General features: G+C 41.6%; 1 protein-coding gene across 2 annotated transcripts; it reads left to right on the forward strand.

Annotated features, from left to right (window-relative positions):
• The first annotated feature begins 412 nt into the window (after positions 1-412).
• On the forward strand, positions 413-19,950 carry DDB2 (damage specific DNA binding protein 2). Of its 2 annotated transcripts, XM_019743581.2 has the most exons (11): positions 413-539; positions 802-958; positions 2,078-2,214; positions 2,598-2,789; positions 14,837-14,982; positions 16,219-16,318; positions 16,411-16,588; positions 16,916-17,058; positions 18,899-19,063; positions 19,199-19,244; positions 19,546-19,950. In XM_019743581.2, the coding sequence occupies exons 2-11, from the start codon at positions 832-834 to the stop codon at positions 19,593-19,595; spliced, it is 1,284 nt and encodes a 427-aa protein (XP_019599140.2). In that variant the 5' UTR covers positions 413-539; positions 802-831; the 3' UTR covers positions 19,596-19,950. The 2 variants fall into 2 exon arrangements, with proteins under 2 accessions (XP_019599140.2, XP_019599141.2); XM_019743582.2 differs by lacking the exon at positions 413-539 and having other exon boundaries at positions 691-958.
• Positions 19,951-19,999: the final 49 nt, after the last annotated feature.

Here is a 19,999-nt window from a genome sequence, read left to right on the forward strand (position 1 = left end):
CAGGCCAGCGCAGCCTCACCTGTGAGTCACTGCCTTGGCGTTTGGCAGAAGTCGGGCACAAGACCTCTAAGCCAGGTTGGCCCGGCACGCCCTCCAGCCCCTCATTGCCCTAGGCTGCGCCCTAGGCGGACATGCAGCAGGTTTGGGGAAACCTTAGTTAATAGCTGCGAGTTTCAACCACTCTCCACAGAGAAGCTGAGATTCTACTAAACCGGAGAGATTAAATACTCTATACTGATCGCAAAGTTTGTAGGCGGAAAGAGGTCGATTTCCACCGCTGGGAAGTGGCCAGCTTTCTACAAAGCCACCTCCCACTAACTGTAAGGATCAGCCAATCCCGAAGCCCAAGCGGGCATGATCGCCAATTAAAAGACAGAGAGGGCGGAGCTTGAAGCCTTAATTCGTACCTGGTCGGCTCTGGACCCCCTGAAGCCTGGCAGCGCCGCGTCTGAAGAGGCTTCAAGTGGGGTGGCCGGGCACTGGCTGCCATCTTTGTTCTTGGCAGGTCAGCGGACTTTCGACTAGCTCAGGACCAACACGTAGGTGCTATCCCATTTCTCTAGGGAGCCTATGAGCCCCACCCCTCACACACTTCCCAGGTATCCGCGCGCGCCCCCGCCTTCCCGGGAGAGGCGGGGCCTCTTCGGCAGGGGCGGGGCCGGAACTAGAAGCCAGTTTGGAAGCCTTGAGCCTGTTTGGCGGGAAGTTGGCATGTTTGGCGGGAAGTTGGACCTGTTCCCTGGTCGTCGCCTTTTTTCTCCCCAGAGGCTTCTCAATCTTCCCTTCATAATCTCGACATAGGGTATAGAACCCCTTCTCACGGAGGACGCGATGGCTCCCAGGAAACGCCCAGAAACCCGGAAGACCCCCGAGGTGGTTGTGTGCCCCAAGAGTAAGAGGAGCAGAAGCACCCGGGAGCCGGAGCCCGAGGCCAAGAAGCTCTGTGTGAAGGGCCCCGGTACTGCCTGCGCCTGCTGCTTTGATAATTCCGTCGTTTGGGTTTCTCACGCAGGAGGCTGGAGTGGGGGATGGGTGCGTCGAGGTTCCTGAGGCTGTTCCAAATTTCAGATGCCTCGACCTGTGCAGATTGTCTGCAGGGCTTTTGACACCAAAGAGCGTGGGCTTACACTCCCTCAGGTGACAGGAGAGGCAGATGAGCTCCATTACATCAGCCACAACGGACTTTTCAAATTCCTTGTTTGTATCTGGATTTTGACACACTGAGGACTAAAAATAATCCTACCTTGCCTGGTGGTGTGTGTGCTGAATTTAAATAGTCACGGTTATTATCCTTCGTTTCAGCTGTGAGAGCCCTCAATTTCCTCCCTTAGAAAACACATTCTCAGGTTTATTGAAGCTAGAACCTAGGGCTATAAGGAGTGTGAGGGAACTCAGAAAGACTGGAGCAGGGGGTTGTTAAAGTGTTTTTTGTCCACTAAAAGAAAGAATTGGTTATCAAGAGGCCGGATTCATAGAGATCAGATCTTCAAATACATCTTGGTAATCCAGAGTTGTTTTATTCCTCGTCTAAGTGGCTCTGCCTCCCCAAAAGTAGCTTAGTTAATTTAGAGCCATGCCAGACTCTCTGGGTCCTGTTGGTTTTCAGGAGAATAGATTAGACTTGGGGCCAACAACTGGTCACCTCTATATTATTTTAATATAGGATTTAAAGATACTTCTTTTCCCAAACAGTCACTTCTACGCTGTCCTAAACTTTTTATTGTGCATTATATGTGATTTTAAAATTGTCACCCAACCTTAGCACAAGTTTTCCAACCCAAACTGGGAAGAGCTCTGCATATAGTTTATTCTTGTGTGTTTCTTTGGCTCAGCTCTCAGGACCTCTGCACCATCATATTTAGTTTCACTTCAGAATTACTATTTTGGGGTAGGGGCTGAATCCCTACTCACTATTTCTTGTCCTGGGTGAGACTGAGCGGACCATGGAAAAGTCTTGGGAGGTGATGAGAGAGAGTGACTATGCCGAAGGAAACAACAAGGCTTTCTTTCTGGGATTTCGGCTGAAAAGCCTTTCTTGAGTGAGATTGGAAAGGAAAATATGTGTTCTGCTTGGCAGGTTCTAGCAGAAGATTTGACTCAGGCTGCCTTTGGGCAGGGTTGGCTAGCCTGCGGGTCCCACCACCAGGCAGGAGCATCATCAGGGCCCTCCATCACCATAAGCTGGGCAAAGCTACTTGGCCATCATTACAGCAGGTGAGGCATTTCCTGGCTGAACTGCTCAAGAGTTTGCTCAAGGGTGCCTTTTTACAACTGGATGCTCCAAAATTAGATGCTAGGTTGGTTCAGTGGTTTGTCAGAGTGGTCAGATCACACCACCTTGGGGATTGGCCTACTGGGCACTCAGCCAGGTAGAAGGCTTAGGCTGTGAAGGTCCCAGCTGACGTGTACTCTGCCCTCTTACTCTCCAAGATTAGTTCATACATAACTGCAAATATTTTCACGCACAGAGCCAGGCAGTGAGTGTTCCTTTGGTGGGGGGACTTGGCCCTAGGGCTCATCAATGGAGGAGGCAGAGTTTGGCAATTTATTTAGGACTTGGGTTTTAATTCAACTTAATTCTTTTCTTTCTGTGTCAGTGTCTCCAGCAGTCCTTTGTGCATTCTCTGGCTTCTTACCGGATATTCCATAAGGCTGCCCCCTTTGACAGAAGGGCCACATCCTTGGCATGGCACCCAACGCACCCCAACACCCTGGCTGTGGGTTCCAAAGGGGGAGATATCATGCTCTGGAACTTTGGCATAAAGGACAAACCTACCTTCATTGAAGGGGTGAGCAGTTCCCTGTGCCAGATAACTGTGCTGAAGAAGCGCAGAAGGAATGAAAAGTAATCCAGTAAAAAGGAGATAATTGGGAGCCAAAGTAACTGTGGGTATTTTCAAACAAGTAAATGGTAATGTTATTCAAATCTTTATTGAGTGCCTGCCCTTAAAATATTAGAAGGTATAAAATGTTGATCACCCTCTACATAGTAAGTCACCACATCGAATAGAACAGAATCTAAGCTCCTTTATAACTCTTGACCTCATCTTGTACTGCTGTATTTTTTCACTTCCTGTGCTTTAGCCACACTGGCTATTTTTATTCCTGAAACTGGGTCTTTTTGCAGTTGCTCTTCCCTTTGGCTGGAGTGCTCTTTCCCATGGTCTTCTCATGGCTGGCTCCCTTTTATTATTCAGGTCTCCCCTCATCACACTTCTTCAATGAGCTCTCACTGACCACTCTGTCTAAAGTAGTCTGCATCCCACCCAATCAATCCCTGTCTCATTACCCTGCTTCACTTTCCTCCCCCCACAATGTTTATCAATATTTTGAAATATTTTACTTATGTGTTTACCTTGCCCACTTGAAAGTAAGCTGCATGATGGCAGGGACCATGTCTTTCTATTACACCATTGCATCCCTCGTACCTAGGATGATGTTTGGCTTATAGTAACGGCTTCCTATTTGTTGAATGAGTGAGGAGCTTGAAGCGTAACTGGGTAGATGGGATGTATACGTGCACAGTAACTAGGAAGAACCTCTTGGAAATTAGAGTCAATAGAGGATGCTTCACGGATGAGTGAGGAGTGAGGAAGAACAATATTTATTGAGAAATGGAGAGGAAAGGAGGAAAGGCAGAGTGTGTTTGGAATAAGGTTTGGCATAGAGCTTTTTCGGGATGGGCTTCGTCATCCATGTTTATCATCAATTGCTGAGGGGTGGTGAGGATGTTGTTCCTCCACCAAATAGAAGACCCTTAGCTTGCCCAGCTGAGTGCTGACATTGGATGGCTGTACTACCAGAAGTGATTCTCTCGATTTTGAGTAGGAACCACAAACTCATATGCCTAAAAGAGCCAAACAGATAAAAGAGTGATGTAAGGTGGTGGGGTTGGTGATAAATGAGATGGTTGACATGCAAGAATCTAGGTCCCATGGTTATTCTCATTTGTTTTTTCCAAATGAAACCTGAAATCCTTATTTTTTACATAAAATGTTCTGATTTTTAAAAATTGTGATGAAATACACATAATGTTTACCATCTTAACCACTTTTAAATGCACAGTTCAATGACATTAAGTACATTCACTTTCTTGTGTAACCAGTCTCCAGAACATTTTCATCCTGCAAATCTGAAACTCTGTACCCATTAAATACTGACTCCCCGTTCCTCTATCCCTCCAACCACGAGCAACCACCATTCTACTTTCTGTATCTCTGATTTTGACTATTCTGTTATAAGTATCTCATGTAAGTGGAATCACACAATATTTATCCTTTTGTGACTGGCTTATTTCACTTAGCATAATGTCCTCCAGGTGAATCTGTGTTATAGCATGTGTCAGAATTTCCTTCCTTTTTAGACTGAATAATATTCTACTGTCTGTATTTACTGCATTTTCCTTAGCCAGTCATCTGTCAGTGGACATTTGGATTGCTTCCACCTTTTAGCTGTTGTGAATAATGCTGCTATGAACATGGGTGTAAAAATCTCTTTGAGTCCCTGCTTTCAGTTTTTTTGGGTAGATACCCAGAAGTGAAATTGCTGGATCATATGGTAATTCTATTTTTAATTTTTTGAGGAACTGCCATACTGTTTAAGTGGTGCATAGAGGTGTCACCATTTTACATTCCCACCAACAGTACACAAGGGTTTCAATGTAAAATATCTTGATTTTTCATGTCAGGATCTAAATAAAATTAAACATGCTCATATAGTTAAACAAAACACATTTGTGAACTGGATTCAGCTTCAACTCACTGTTTTTCTATCTCTGGAACCCAGGACGAGTTCTCTTTAAGTGGAGGGTTAGGAGAGCAACCCATCAGAAAAGGTCAGTTTAGACAGGTTTGGGAGATTAGGACTGAAGCTATCAGATGGGTATTGAAGAAAACACGTGCCTGAAGCTACTAGAAGAAAGGCAGCCAGTGGAGTGCTGCGGACCGAGCTCAGTGGGCTTCCTGCTCAGCCGGTGAGACAGGACCAGAAGGGACAGTTTTAAACTGAAGTCAAAAACAAAGCTCAGGCAGGAAGAGATTTTTTCCCCCCTAGGAATCCAGGACATGGGCATAGAGAAAATTAAGAAGTAGCTTAAGGCTGTCCTAGGGGAAGAGCCTCCCAACCAAAAGGGGAATGACAACTGCTTTGAACTTGTGCCAGGCTGAGGCTGGTTTTGGTTTATGTCACCCTTATGATGTGCATTGAAATGAAGTTTCCTCGCATGGTTGTGGAGATTGGTCTGGGCATTAGAACTTTGTGACTAGCAGGGAGCTAGGTTGGAGCAGAAAAAGATTATGGTGGTCTGGAGAAATGTCTGCTTTTTAGTATATGTGCTGCCGAAGCGAGCACAGAAATGTCTGCTTTTACTCCCAGGTACTGACGGCAGAAAGTTGATTTGAGACCAGTGACTGGAGGAGCAGCAGTGCCTCATGTTGTCACTTCTTTAGTCATCTGACCTGGACTCTGATCTTTACATCTTTCAGACTATTGGCAAAGGAACATGTATTACATATTTGAAATGAAGATAGCTTTACTTATTCTCATTATCAAAATGATGCATGCTCATCATAAGAAATTCAAATAAAAGGAAAAGTTTAAAGAATCAAGTAAATATTGCCTGAAATCCCCATTTTGTACATCTTTCTGTGTGTATATACAGTATTACACACACCTGTACTTCTACTTAGATTGCACATAAATATTCTATCCTAGAATCTGTTGTATATTACTTACCACATCAGATGTTCTAGCTTAATCATACCATACCCCATGATCACTTAAAAATATCCTATAATTTCTCTTCTAAAAAATGCTTTTGATAATGGTATCAGGGTAATGCAGACCTCATAAAGAGTTGGGAAGTGTTCCCTCTTCTTGTGTTTTCTAGAATATTTTGCATTGAAATAGTACTATTTCTTAATTAAATTTTTCATAGAATTCACTAGTCAAGCCATCTGGGCCTGGAGTTTTTTGTTGTTGTTGTTGGAAGGTTTTTAACTATATAGTCAATTTCCTTAATAGATATAGGGCAATTTAGGTTATCTGTTTCTTGTTGAATGAGCTTGATAGTTGATTTTTCAAGTAATTTGTCCATTTTATATGAGCTGTTGAATTTAGTGGCATAAAGTTGTTCATAGTATTCCCTTATCATCTTTTCTTTGTATATAGGATCTGTAGTGATGTCTCCCCTCACATTCTTGATATTGGTAATTTGTTCTCTTTTTTTTTTTCCTGATCAATCTTGCTAGAGGTTTATCAATTTCCGTTTCATTGATTTTCTGTAAGTTTTATATTTTCTTTTTCATTGATTTTTGCTGTTTTCATTCCTCTAGTTACCTTGGATTTAATTTGCTCTTCTTTTTCTCATTTCTTAAGATGGAAGCTTAGACTGTTTAATACCTTTCTTCTTTTCTAATTAACCACTTAATGCTTTTAATTTCCCTCTAAGTATTTCTTTAACTTCATATCACAAATTTTGTTGTGTTTTTGTTTTCATTTAGTTCAAATTATTTTCCAGATTTTTTATGATTTCTTTTTTGACCTATTGGTTATTCTTATGTTGTTTAATTTCCAAATATTTAGGGATTATTGAAATATATCTCTGTTATTGATTTCTAGTGCTATTCTGCTATGAACAGAAAGCATTTTATATGATTCCAGTCTTTCTACATTTTAAAATTGTTTTATGGCCCAGCATATGGACTATCTTAGTGAATGTTTTATGTGCATTTGAAAAGAATGTGTATTCTGCTGTTTTGGAGTGAATTATTCTCTAAATGTCAATTAGGTTATGTTGGTTGATAGTGTTCAAATGTTCTATCCTTATTGATTTTCTGTCTTTTTATCAATTATTGAGAGAGGAATATTGGAATCTCTAACTATAAAATTGTGTCTCTATTTTCCTTTAGTTTTTGTTTCAAGCATTTGGACTCTGTTATTAGGTGTTTACACATTTAGAATTACATGCTTTCGACAAACTGATCCCTTTGTCATTCTGAGATGTCTCCCTTTATCCCTGGTAATATTTCTTGTTCTGAAATCTTCTTTGTTTGATATTAATATAGCTACTCCAGCTTTCTTCTGATTAATGTTTGCATGGTATATCTTTTTACATCTTTTCATTTTTAACATATTTGTGTATTTGTATATAAAACAGTATTTTTAAAAAAACCAACCTGACAATAACTGGCATTTAATTGACCATTTGTATTTAATATGATTATTAATATGATTGGGTTTAAATCTGTCATCTTACTACTTCTGTTTATCGCATCTCTTTGTTCCATTTTCCTTTTTTTCTTCCCTTATTTTTGGTTGAGTACTTTTTATGATTCCATTTTATACCCACTATTGGATTATTATGTTATACTTTTCTTCCCTTCCCTTTTCTCTCTTTTAGTGGTTGCTCCTGGCTTTCCAATATACAGCTTTAAATCATCATTGGCCCTCAAATAATATACCACTTCACATGTAAGAATCTTACAACTATATTTACTTCCATTTTCTCCATTCTCTCCTTGGCCTACATTTTATATCTATATATGTTATAAACCTCTCAATACATTAGTATTTTTGCTTCATATAGTCAGTTGTCTTTTTTTGTTTAATCTTTATGGAGTATAATTGATATATAAACTATAGATATTTAAAGTGTACAATTTCATGAGTTTTGACATGTATACAATCATGAAACCATCACCACAATTAAAATAGTGAACACATCCATCACCCCCAAAGTTTTCTCATGCCCCTTTGTAATTCCTTTCTTTCTACCCTCTCTCATGTCCCCTGAAAACCATTAATCTGCTTTTTATCCCTATTGATTAATTTGCATTTTCTAGACTTATACAAATGGCATCATACAATATACTTTTTTCTGCCTTCTTTCACTCAGTATAATTATTTGAGATTCATTTACATTTTTGTGTTTATCAATAGCTTTTATTTCTAAGTAGTGTTCCAGTGTATTGATATACCACAATTAATTTATCCATTCACTTGTTGAAAGACATTTGGATTTTTTCTAGTTTTTGACTGTTGCAAATAAAGCTGCTATGAACATTCATGTACAAGTCTTTGTGTGGATATACAACGTATGTTTCTATTTTTCTTGAGTAAATACCTAGTTGTGGAATGGCTGGGTTTTAGGGTTAGGTATCTTTTAAAGATATTTTTTAAATGAGGAAAAAAAAAAACACTAATAAAAACCCACATAATTGCCATTTCCAGTGCTTTTCATTCCTTTGTGAGATCCAGAATTTCTTTTGGTAACATTTTCCTTTTGATATGAAGTCTGCTCTCATTCTTATGTTTCTCTACTCATGGTTTTTCTTTTTTTCTTCTGGCTACTTTAAAAATGATTATGATTTGCTTGGTGTCTTTCATGTTTCTTCTGATTGAGGTTCATTGAGCTTCTTGGATCTGTGAGTTTATAGTTATCAAATTTGGAAAATTTTAGGCCACTGTTTCTTTAAATAATTTTCCCTCCCCCCTCTTTTTATGGGTGGAATCCTGTTATGTATATGTTAGGCTACTAGGTATTGTCCTACATGCTGTTCATAGTTAGAAGCAGAAACCCACATTTAATACTTCTAATAGTTTGAGTATTTAAAATTTTTTCCTATACAATCTTTCCTACACATCTACAAATAATGGGAGTTTGATTTCTCCCTTTACCATTCTTATACTTCTTTTTTGCTTTATTCTGTTGGTAAAGACCTCTGGTACATTGTTGAATATTGGTGAAGGCAGGTATCTTTGTCTTATTCTTGATCATAGAAGACATTTATATTTTATTATGATTACTGCTGCTTTTTACTGTGGTAAAATATACGTAACATAAAATCTACCATTTTAACCATTTTTAAGTGTATAGTTCAGTGTCATTAAGTATATTTACATTGTTGTGCAACCATCACCACTGTCCATCTCCAGAACTTTTTCATCATCCCAAAATAAAACTCTGTACCCATTAAACAATGACTCTCTCATACCCTTTCCCCCTGCCCAACTTATCTGCTTTCTGTCTCTATGAATTCGACTATTCTAGGTACCTCATATAAATGGAGTCATACTTGTCCTTTTGGGTCTGGCTTTCCTTAGCATAATATTTTCAAGGTCCATCCAGGTTGTAGCATGTATCAGTACTTCATTCCTTTTTATAGATGAGTAATATTCCATCATATGGATATACCACATTTTATTTATCCATTCTTCTCTTGATGGACATTTGGGTTGTTTCCACCTATTATTAATACAACTGCTATGAACAATTCTATAAAAATTTTTGTTTGAACGCTTGTTTTCAGTTCTTTTGGGATTATACCTAGGAGTGCATTTGTTTTTAAAACTTGTTTGTTTTTAAGTGCCCTTTATCAGATTAAGTAAGTGCCCCTTTTATTCCTACTTTGCCAAAAGTTCTTATTATGAATGATAATTGAATTTCATCAAATACTTTTTTGTATCTATTGAGATCAGCATATGATTCTTCCCCTTTATTCTGTTAATGTGGTAAACTATACTGATTGTTTTTTGTTTGGTTGGTTTATTAGTTATATTTTTTTCATTTAATTTTTCTTTTATTTTTCACTTTTTTACATTTACAATTTCTAGCAAGTGATACTGCTTATTTTTAAAATTGTGGTAAAAGAACGTAACCTAAAATTTGTTTTCTGAACCATTTTTAAGTGTACGGTTCAGTAGTGTTAACTATATTCACATTGTTGTGCAACAAATCTCCAGAACCTTTTCACCTTGTAAAACTGAAACTGTATACCCATTGAATAACAGTTCCCCACTTCCCCTGCCCTTCAGCCCTTGGTAACCACAATTTTTCTGTTTCTATGTCTTTGAACTGTTTTACATACCCCTAAGTTTTGATGGTCTTATTGTGGTTATGTAGGAAAATGTTCTTACATATGTGCAATATACACAGTAAGGTGTTTGAGGATGATGAGACATCATGTTGGCAATTTATTATCACATGGTCCCAGAAAAAGTTTTTTGGGCTATTCTTGCAATTTTTCTATGAGTTTGAAATAGTTTGAAAATAAAGTTTCAAAAAAAATACTAATATTATAGCTACCTTAAATATGTAGTATATTCACCAGTGAAGCCACCAAGATCTAGAATTTATTTTGCAAGAAAGTTTTTCGTCGTGAATTCAATATCTTTAATAGATCACCAGACTATTCAGATTTTCATCTTCTGTCATTTTGGCAAGTGTGTATTTTTCTAAGAATTTGCCCTTTCATCTAAATTTTCAAATTCAAGATTGTTTATGATACCCTCTTATTACTCATATTTATGTCCCTTTTTCCATCCATTAAACTGGTTATTTGTGCCTTCTTGTTTGTTTGGTCAGTCTCACCAGGGATTTATCAGTTTTATTAGTCTTTTCATGGAACCAACTTTTGGCTTTGTTGACTCTCCACACTGCATTATTGTTTTGTGTTTCATTAATTACTATTCTTTATTTTTCTTCTAATTGCTTTGGCTTTAGTTTCTTGCTAGTTTTACAGCTTCTTGACATGGATGTTTGAGTCTTTGATTTTTAGCCTCTCTTTTATTATGAATAATGCTGCTATGAATATTTCAAGCTTTTCTGTAAACATATGTATTCATTTATCTTGGTTATATATCTAGGAGTGGAATTGCTGAGTCATATGATAATTTTATGTTTAATTTTTTTGCCAAGCTTTTCCAAAGTGACAATAATTTCATGTTCCCACCAACAATGAAGGAGGACTTCAATTTCTCCACATCTGTACCAACACTTGTTTTTTGTGCCCCCAGCTTTATCGAGGTATAATTGACAAATAAAAATTTCATGGATTTAAGATGTACAACGTGATGTTTTAATACACATATACATTGTGAAATTATTACCACAAACAAGCTAATTAACATCCACCATGTCACTTACTTACCTTTTTGTTTGTGTGTGCTGAGAACAATTAGCAATCTTAGCAAATTTCAAGTATACAATACACTATTATTAACTGTAGTCGCCATGCTGTACATTAGATCTTCAGAATTTATTTCTCCTGCATAATTGAAACTTTGCACCCTTTGACCAATGTCTCTCTATTTCCCCTATCACCCAGCCCCTGGCACCTTCCATTCAACTGTCTGCATTTATAAGTTTGACTTTTTTAGATTGCACATGTAAATAAGATCATACAGTATTTATCTTTCTGTGTCTTACTTATTGCACTTAGCATAACGTCCCCAGGTTCTTCCATGTTGTTGAAAATAACAAGATTTCTTTCTTTTTAAAGGCTGAATAAAATTTTATTATAGAAATACACCCCATTTTCTTTATCCATTCATCCATCAACAGACAGGTTGCTTCCATATCTTGGCTACTGTGAATAATAGCAATAAACACAGGAGGACAGATAACTCTTTGAGAAATTGATTTCATTTCCTTTGGATATATACCCAGAAGTGTTATTTCATCATATGGTAGTTCTATTTTAAATTTTTTGAGGAATCTCCATACTGTTTTCCATAATGCCTCTACCAATTTACATTCCCATTAACAGTGTACAAGAGTTCCCTTTTCTCCACATCCTTGCTAACACTTGTTATTTTTTGTCATTTTGATAATAAGCTATTCTCACAGGTGTCAGGTGATATCTCATTGCAGTTTTAATTTGCATTTCCCCGATAGATGTTCCACACCTTTTAATATTCCTATGGGCCATTTGTATGTCTTCTTTGGAGAAATGTCTCTTCAGGTCCTTTGCCCGTTTTAAAGTCAGTGTTTTTTGTTTGTTTGGCTGTTTGTTATTTTTTATGCTATTGAGTTGTTAGAGTTCCTTATGTATTTTTTATATTAACCCTTTATATCAAATATATAGTTTGCAAATATTTTCTCCCATTCCATAGGTTGTCTTGTCAACACTTATTATTGTCCATCTTTTTGATTATTGCTATCCTTGTGGGTGTGAATTAGCATCTGATTGTGGTTTTGATTTGCATGTTCCCAGTGTGACTAATAATGTTGAGCATCTTTTCATGTGCTACTGACCATGTTTCTGTCTTCTTTGGAGAAATGTCTATTCAAATCTTTTGTCCAATATTTAATTAGGTCTATTTTTTAGTGTATATTAATCGCAACTATCTTAAAACTGGTGTCCAGTATATCCAATATCTAGATCTCCTGTGTCTTACAACTGTTGTTTTTTTCTCTTAGTTATTGGTTATTTGGTCTTATCTGCTGATATACTGGATCATTTTAGATTTAATGCCAAATATTGAGTATGAAAACTTCTAGAGGTAATTTGAACTTCTGAGTGGTGTTATTTTCCTCTAGAGATAATTAATTTTTTTCCTCTGCAGGCAGTTAGGGTGGAATCATATCATGTCGGTCTGATCAGAGATTGAAATTATTTGAATCTGGACTTCATTCTTTGTGAGAGATGGCCTTTTTCCAGTTTGTTCTTATTTCTAGGGTCAGAGATCCTAACTGAAAGTTGGATTTTTTCCAAGATCTTTCCTCCTCGCCAGGTCTGAACTCCAGTTTTTGCCCACGTGCCCTGTGGGACTGACAAAAGCTGTGCTCAGATTCTCAACCTTTAAGCCACTACTTTCCGTTCAGCTTCTCTGCTGTTTGGTGTTTCTGCTTTGAAGCCACAGCTTTCTAATCTGAAAAGCAGCATCCAAATGTCAGGCTTACCTTTCTGCTTCTCTTCTCTCTATGATGTTGGTCTGCAAGTCCAACTTGATGCCTCGATAGCTCTCCATTCACTTCAGAAACTTTTCTTTAAAGACCTGTATTTTATCTACCTTTCTCGTTGTTCTCAGCAAAAGGTTGGCCTGACACAAGCTAATTCACCATCACTTGAATTACAAGTCTCAAATATATTCCTTTTTCATGTTTTGTCCAGGTTTTCTTAGTCCGTCTCAGTGCAGGAGTTGGTCATAGTCCATCCTTGCTAGAAGAACACTCATGCATTTTAACTTAAAATGTTTATGTTTGTCTTTCTTACTGATGCTTTGACATAGGGCCTGTCCTTTCCTTGGAGGAAGGGTCCACTGATTAGGGTGCGCCTGATCTTACATAGACCACACACATAACATGTTCTTTAGAGGGTCTAGTTTCCATTTACGTAAAGTGGAGACATAATTTACCTATAGTTCTGAAGCAACCCGATTGCATATTCTTTCTAAATTTTCATTACTTCCCACCCTAATTTTTTATAAGTATCTTACCCATGCTTCAGTTGAGAACTCTTATTTTTAGCAATTATTTTTCCCCCTTCTTCCACCTACCCCGCCCACCCCACTCCTGTTCAAGCTGTTGTTTCTCAGTCTAGTTGTGTAGGACACAGCTCCCTGGCTCATGCTGGTATTGCACTCCCCCCGGCGGAGGCAGTCGGTTGCCAGTTGTCGGTCAGCCGCTCACAGTAGCCCACGGCAGCACACAACAGCCTACGGCAGCCCATGGCAGCTCACGCTGGCGACCGGCTGCTCTTGGCGCCACACAGTAGCCTGCGGCAGCACACAGCAGCTTAGGCCAACCTCCTGGCAGCCCAGCTCCAGGGAGAGCTGTTGTTCACAATCTTAGCTGTAGAGGGCGCAGCTCACTGGCCCATGTGGGAATCAAACCGGCGACCTTGGTGTTATGAGCATTGCGTTCTAACCATTGAGCAAACCGGCCGCCCTAGCAATTCATTTTTATCTAATTTTTCTATATCATTCAACATGGCTTTCATAGACATAACAATGGTCTTACTTTTTGCATGTATTTCATCAGTTTAATTAAATGACATGTTTAATTAAACGTTTAAATGTTTAGTTTAAATATTTATTGTTTAACAAATTATGTGTGACTAAACTACATGTTCAATTAAATTACATAATTACAATAAAAAGTACAACTAGCATATACAGGTTTAAGAATAAACACAACTAACCCTTGGTAAGGAGCAGATTATTTTACGAGGAGCAAGGTTTTGTCAGACGATGGGCATCGGTTAGAGTGTTCTATAGAGCGAATGGAAAGTGCCAGTTAGCGTGCTGAGCGAATGAAGTTGTGTACGAGATGTTGCCTACGAGACTTTGTAGAGGTCCATGAAGCTAGGGTAGCAGCGGCCACAAGAAAGAAGTGGAGAAGGAACTCTTGGGAATGTAAAAGTCTTAAAACAGTGCCTCGTGCGTAACATGCACTTAGTAAGGTTAACCTAGTAATGTTATCATGATGATTTTCATCATCATTGCTTGGGATGTTGAGAAAAAATAGGAAGGAGCTCAGATCTGTCTCCTGCCCTCCTAACCCAGCCACTGTTCCGAGCTGAAGCTCTTCTAAAAAGAGTGTGGTGTGAGAAACAGCCACACAATGGAGCACTCAGCAATAAAACGGTACGAGCTATAGAAACACACAGCAACGTGGATGAATCTCAAGGGCATTGTGCTGAGTGAAATGAAAGAAGCTAGTCTTGAAAGGCTGCATACTGTATGATCATTTATATGACAGTTTATCAAATCATAGTCATGGGGGGAGGTGTGGATACAACGGGGGGAGAGCATGAGTTTTTTGTGGTGACAGCAATTCTGCGTCCTGATTTTGGTGGTGGTTATTCACATCCATACATGTGTTAAAATTCATCCAAACTGTATACTGAAAACAACCAAATTCACTGTATGTTAATTTAGAAAACTAAAACTAAAACTTGGAGAAATAAAGAGCACTGTGGAGAGAGTTTAGGCTTGTAGGCAGGCCTGGCCCCACGTGCTGCCTGACTGGCACTTGTCTTGGCCATGAGTCACCCAGGCCTCCTTCTCTTCCCGGGCCATCATCACTCACTGGCTTTCCTCTCCCTTGTGTTAGATTGGAGCTGGAGGGAGCATCACTGGGCTGAAGTTTAACCCTCTCAATACCAACCAGTTTTTCACCTCGTCAATGGAGGGAACAACTAGGCTGCAAGATTTTGAAGGCAACACTCTCCAAGTTTTTACCAGCTACAGCAGCTATGAGTGAGTAGTTTAGTAGGGGAAAGGGCGCCTGGGCGCAGTGTAGTTCTGGCGAGATCCCATTTCTTTTACCCACACCTGGGAAGAAAGGAAAGGTGTTAGCCACTTTCCACCCTTCCCTCTCTTTCTTCAACTTTTTCTTTAGCTGCTCTTACTGTGATGCAGGTGCGTCACTGCTTTAGGGAGGGGTTCTGGAGCCTCAGCTCTTCTGTAAGTCAGACCAGACCTTGGTTCTCACTAGACAAGTCAACATGGTGTTGGCCTAGAAAGCCACTTAAAGTCAGGAGCAGGAACTTAAGAACTTAACATTTCATTCCCTACATTCACTGGGGTGTAAAGACCCAAGCAGTTCCACAATGGAAGTTTCAGTGGATAGACTCATGTCCAAGAGCAAGTAGCTGCAGAAACTAAAAAGTGCTTGTCACTTTGATTTCTAGCCAGAGACATGACCCTGCTCCCTGAGGAACTGAGGGTGTGGGGGCGTCTAACTAGCACTGGATGTTATCCTGGGCTGCCCCACAGGAGTAAGAATCCATGAGCAATCAGGACAGGTGATGGGATAGACTCAGCTCGAGGTTTCTCTTCCACAAGAAACCCTCCCTCTGAGAGATATTTGTAGGGGATGAAAAGGCAGTGTAGCAAGGATTTGAGAGGAAAAGAAAACATGAATCTGAGCTCTCCTGGCTGGGATGTGGATGAGCTCGCCTCCACATCCCCTCTCCCTCGAGTCCGAGGGAAAAACGGCCAGATAGCTTCAGGGTTTTGTGTGCTCTGTTCCCTAAGTGCTCAGAAGGGGGCAGAAGTTTCTTTCTAGCCAGCTCTGAGGAACAGAGCGGGACAGTCCCTGTTTGGCTTGTCATCTCCTGTGGCCCAGCGGGTGGAATGTGAAGGAAAAGGGCCGTGAAGGAATCTTCCTCAGAACCCAGAGCTGTAGCGGGCAAGCGAGCCTGGGGACATGCCTTATGGCTCTGAGGTGTGGCTGCTTCAGGGACTCGTACTAGCTGAGGATCCTGGGCCCTGCAGTAACTGGACACATTTCTGAGCCCCATCACCCCCACACCCTCTGTCTGGATGGCAGACACGTCTAAGTATTTTTCACTGGGAGTCTATGGCAAGACGGTTATTCATTCAACAAATATTTACTGAGTGTCTACTATGCGTTAGGCACTGGAGCTACAACAGTGAATAAATGGACCTTGCCTCTGTCCCCAAGAATCTTACCGTAGTCTGTCCCTCCAGCTTCTGGTTTTGCAGCCTGGACGTGTCTGCCAAAAGCCGAGTGGTGGTCACAGGAGACAATGTGGGCCACGTGATCCTACTGAACATGGACGGCAGGGAGGTACGTTCTTGGGAGCCCAGGTTCTCCCTCTCCCTCCCTTACCCTGAGCCTCAATTCTCTGCCCCCACCTGAACCCGAGATCTTCTCTGTAGCTTTGGAATCTGAGGATGCACAAAAAGAAAGTGACCCATGTGGCCCTGAATCCATGCTGTGATTGGCTCCTGGCGACAGCCTCCGTAGATCAAACAGTGAAAATCTGGGACCTGCGCCAGGTTAAAGGGAAATCCAGTTTCCTCTACTCGCTGCCACATAGGCACCCTGTCAACGCAGGTGTGATATAGCAGACCTCATCCTTCCTGCGGGCCCTGCCCACACCACCACTTCTGGGGTTTCCCTCAACGTTTAGAAACCACTAGGTCAAACCTTTATCCCCGACAGCATTGGCCAAGCTGATGTCTTAGAACCTTTCTGACTGTAGCTGCCCCCATCAGCTGCTGAGTTTGTAGGGTGTTTTTGTTCACAGCCCAGATTTACCTCCCTTCCACCCCTGCCTAGACAGGAGTGGGAGCCAGGGTGCCCCTGCAGGAGAAGGCCTGTGAAGGCCAGCACAACAGGAGGCCCGTGGTGCCTTCAGCTCAGAGGCTTTTCACTTGCCAGCTCATTTCAGTCCTGATGGAGCCCAGCTGCTGACCACCGACCAGAAGAGTGAGATCCGGGTTTACTCTGCCTCCCAATGGGACTGCCCCCCGAGCCTGATCCCACACCCTCACCGCCACTTCCAGCACTTGACGCCCATCAAGGTAAGTGATAGAGTAAAGAGCTATTGTGATCACAGGGAGAGATGGAGTCTGCCCAAGATGGAGAGAGGGCAGATAACAGAAGCCTTTAATCCCTTCCTGTCCTGACAAACCAGCCTTATTCCCTGGCTCTCTGCTCCTTTTGTTCCACTTTTTTTTCCCCCTTCTTCCGCCTCCACCCTACCCCGCTCCGGTTCAAGCCATTGTTTCTCAGTCTACCCTGGCCCATGCTGATATTATGTATGAGCCTTGCACTCTGCCCGGCTAAGGCAGTCGTCACCAGGTCGCTGCTCGCTGGTCGGCCGCTCACAGTGGCTCACAGCGGCTCTCACTGGCTGCCGGCCACTCACACTGTCTGCCAGCCACTCCTGGCAGCACATGGTAGCCCATGGCAGCACACGGCAGCCCCCGCCACAGCCCAGCTCCAGGGAGAGCCGTTGTTCAGAATCTTAGCTGTAGAGGGCGCAGCTCACTGGCCCATGTGGGAATGCAACTGGAGACCTCTCCTTAGGAGCACAGCGCTCCAACCACCTGAGCCACCGGGCCAGCCCTTTTGTTCCACTTTTGCAATCCCACTTTGCTGGCTCTTGTCTCTCTGATAACCCATTGTCCTGAATTTTTTCTTTTCAGCCCTGATCTCCTCACTGTAGGCATTTTCTAAGATCCTGACACTCAGTTTCAGTTGATCTGTAAGCTAACCTTAGCCTTCTTCTTGTTAACGCCTCCCTAGCCTCCATCCCCAAGGCTTACAATCTTTAAATCCTGTAATTCCTTCCTATCCAAGACCCTAAGCAATGTGAACTCTGCTAGTTCTGCTCTACTAGTTTATATTCTTTACTAGAACCACAGCCCCTCTTCAAACCTCCAGGTTTCATGCCTGTACTTTGGTCAGTATAGCACTGTGATGGGGTGGGGCACCAGCTTCAGGCAGGCAGACATCCCCCTGCCGCCGCGCATTAGAACCTTGAGCAAATTAAATTTTGGATCTCAGTTTCCTCACTATAAAAAGAGAATGACAATATCTAAATGACAGGGTTGTTGTTGGTCTGAATCGGTATACTTAAAGCCACAGCACCATTCCTAGTGCCTGGTAAGTACTCAATAAACGGTGATGATTCAGTATTAGTGGCCCCCACGTACCTCCAGTCAAACCCAAGCTCTTAATAAAGCCAAGGTCCTTCACCAGTTAACATTCCCATTGACCCACCTGTTCTCATCTCTCACTTCGTATCCAGCCAAGCCAACTTACAGCTTCCCAGGTGTGACTTGTTTGTGACTTAGTTTTTCCTCCTTCAAAACACTTGACAAGTTTCTTAGAGAAATCCCATCCAATCTTTCATTCCAATAACTGTCAGATTTGTTTTGAGTGGAGCATTAACTTTGCTCTCCTGGGAACATTAACTTTCCTCTCCTGCCAGCCACTAGCCATTTTTTCAACATTCACATTGATGGAGGAGATGGTAGTGGGGTTACTTGAGAACTTAAGTCCGATTTGGTTTTGGTTACCAGAGGCTTTTTGCTTTGTGGTAGGCTACCTCTTTGGTTAATGTCTGGGTGAGGCTGATGTTAAAATATGTATCAGTTAATATCATCTCAAGAAATGCAAGAGAGAGAAGGACTGAAAGGTGTCCTAAGGGCCACAGACGCCAGCTGGGGGTTTAAAATGTGCAGTGGGAGACATACACACAATTGAAAACCATTCTTTTAGTTTCGTGTAGATCTTATCTCCATTATTAAATTGTTGGCAACTGTATTAACAATTGTTAGTGGCAAAGAGTACTTTTGATGTCCTTCCTGATAGTGTTCTGCATTTATGCTCGTGACCAGCCTCTCCATCTCCTAGGCAGCCTGGCACCCTCGGTACAACCTCATCGTCGTGGGCCGATACCCAGATCCTAATTTCAAAAGCTGTACTCCCTATGAATTAAGGACAATCGATGTGTTTGATGGCAGCTCAGGGAAGTTGATGCATCAGCTCTATGACCCAGAATCTTCTGGTATCATTTCGGTGAGGTTTGGGCCCTCAAATAATGATGGGAGGAAGCAGGGATTCATCCTATCTTATTGACCAGAAATTAGTCCTTGTGTGCCCTTTTCCCAACACCTTCACCCCTTCCTCATGCTTATCCCCTTGTCTCTGCAGCTCAATGAGTTCAATCCTATGGGGGACACGCTGGCCTCTGTGATGGGTGAGTGAAGTAGGTTGTATCTTAGGCTGACTAAGCCTGATCCTACTCCCCAAGGTTCAGTGCAGGCTAACCCCAGCTTAGCCCCGCCACAGTCCCCCGCAGGTAGCAGTTAGTAAAGAGGATAACCAGGGGATACGGAGTGGTCTCTTTGGCCTAGGCCCTCCACCCCTCTTGTTTTGTCTTGGTCATGGCAATACCTGGCTTCCTGGTATTTCCTTACCAAGTTCTAGGTTCCCTGGGCCAGCCCCAAACTCTGAGACTGATAATAGAAAGTGAGTCAGACTGGTCTCACTCCTCCTAGGTTATCACATTCTCATTTGGAGCCAGGAGGAAACTGGGATGCGGAAATGAGAGCCATTAATGAAGGTGTGGGCCAAGCAAGGGCTTGAAGCCACATGAGAACAAGTTCCGTGAGAAGAGGCGGCTGTGTGTTGAAGGGCCAAAGGTATCCAAGTCTTAGGGCTGAAGCAGGGATGCTGTGGGGCTGGGACACTGGCACGTTATTGCTCTGGACTTAGCTCCAGAAACTTCTCCAGAGTTGGCGACTCGGCTGCCCCAAGGCTCCCTGCTTTGTCTAACTTGGAGCCACGCTTCTCCTGGAGCCGAGGTACTTTTCTCCTCTCTGATGTGTGGTGGCAGAGTGATCAGGTGGTGGGTTTGATTTGTGCTCACAATGGACATGGCCAATAAAATCATACCCAACTGAGCTTCTAAGTCGATCTTCCAGGACCGACCTGGTCAAAAGGCTCCTTGGG

This window comes from Rhinolophus sinicus, linkage group LG06 (assembly GCF_036562045.2).
Source record: "Rhinolophus sinicus isolate RSC01 linkage group LG06, ASM3656204v1, whole genome shotgun sequence".
In the NCBI taxonomy this organism is placed as follows: Eukaryota; Metazoa; Chordata; class Mammalia; order Chiroptera; family Rhinolophidae; genus Rhinolophus; species Rhinolophus sinicus.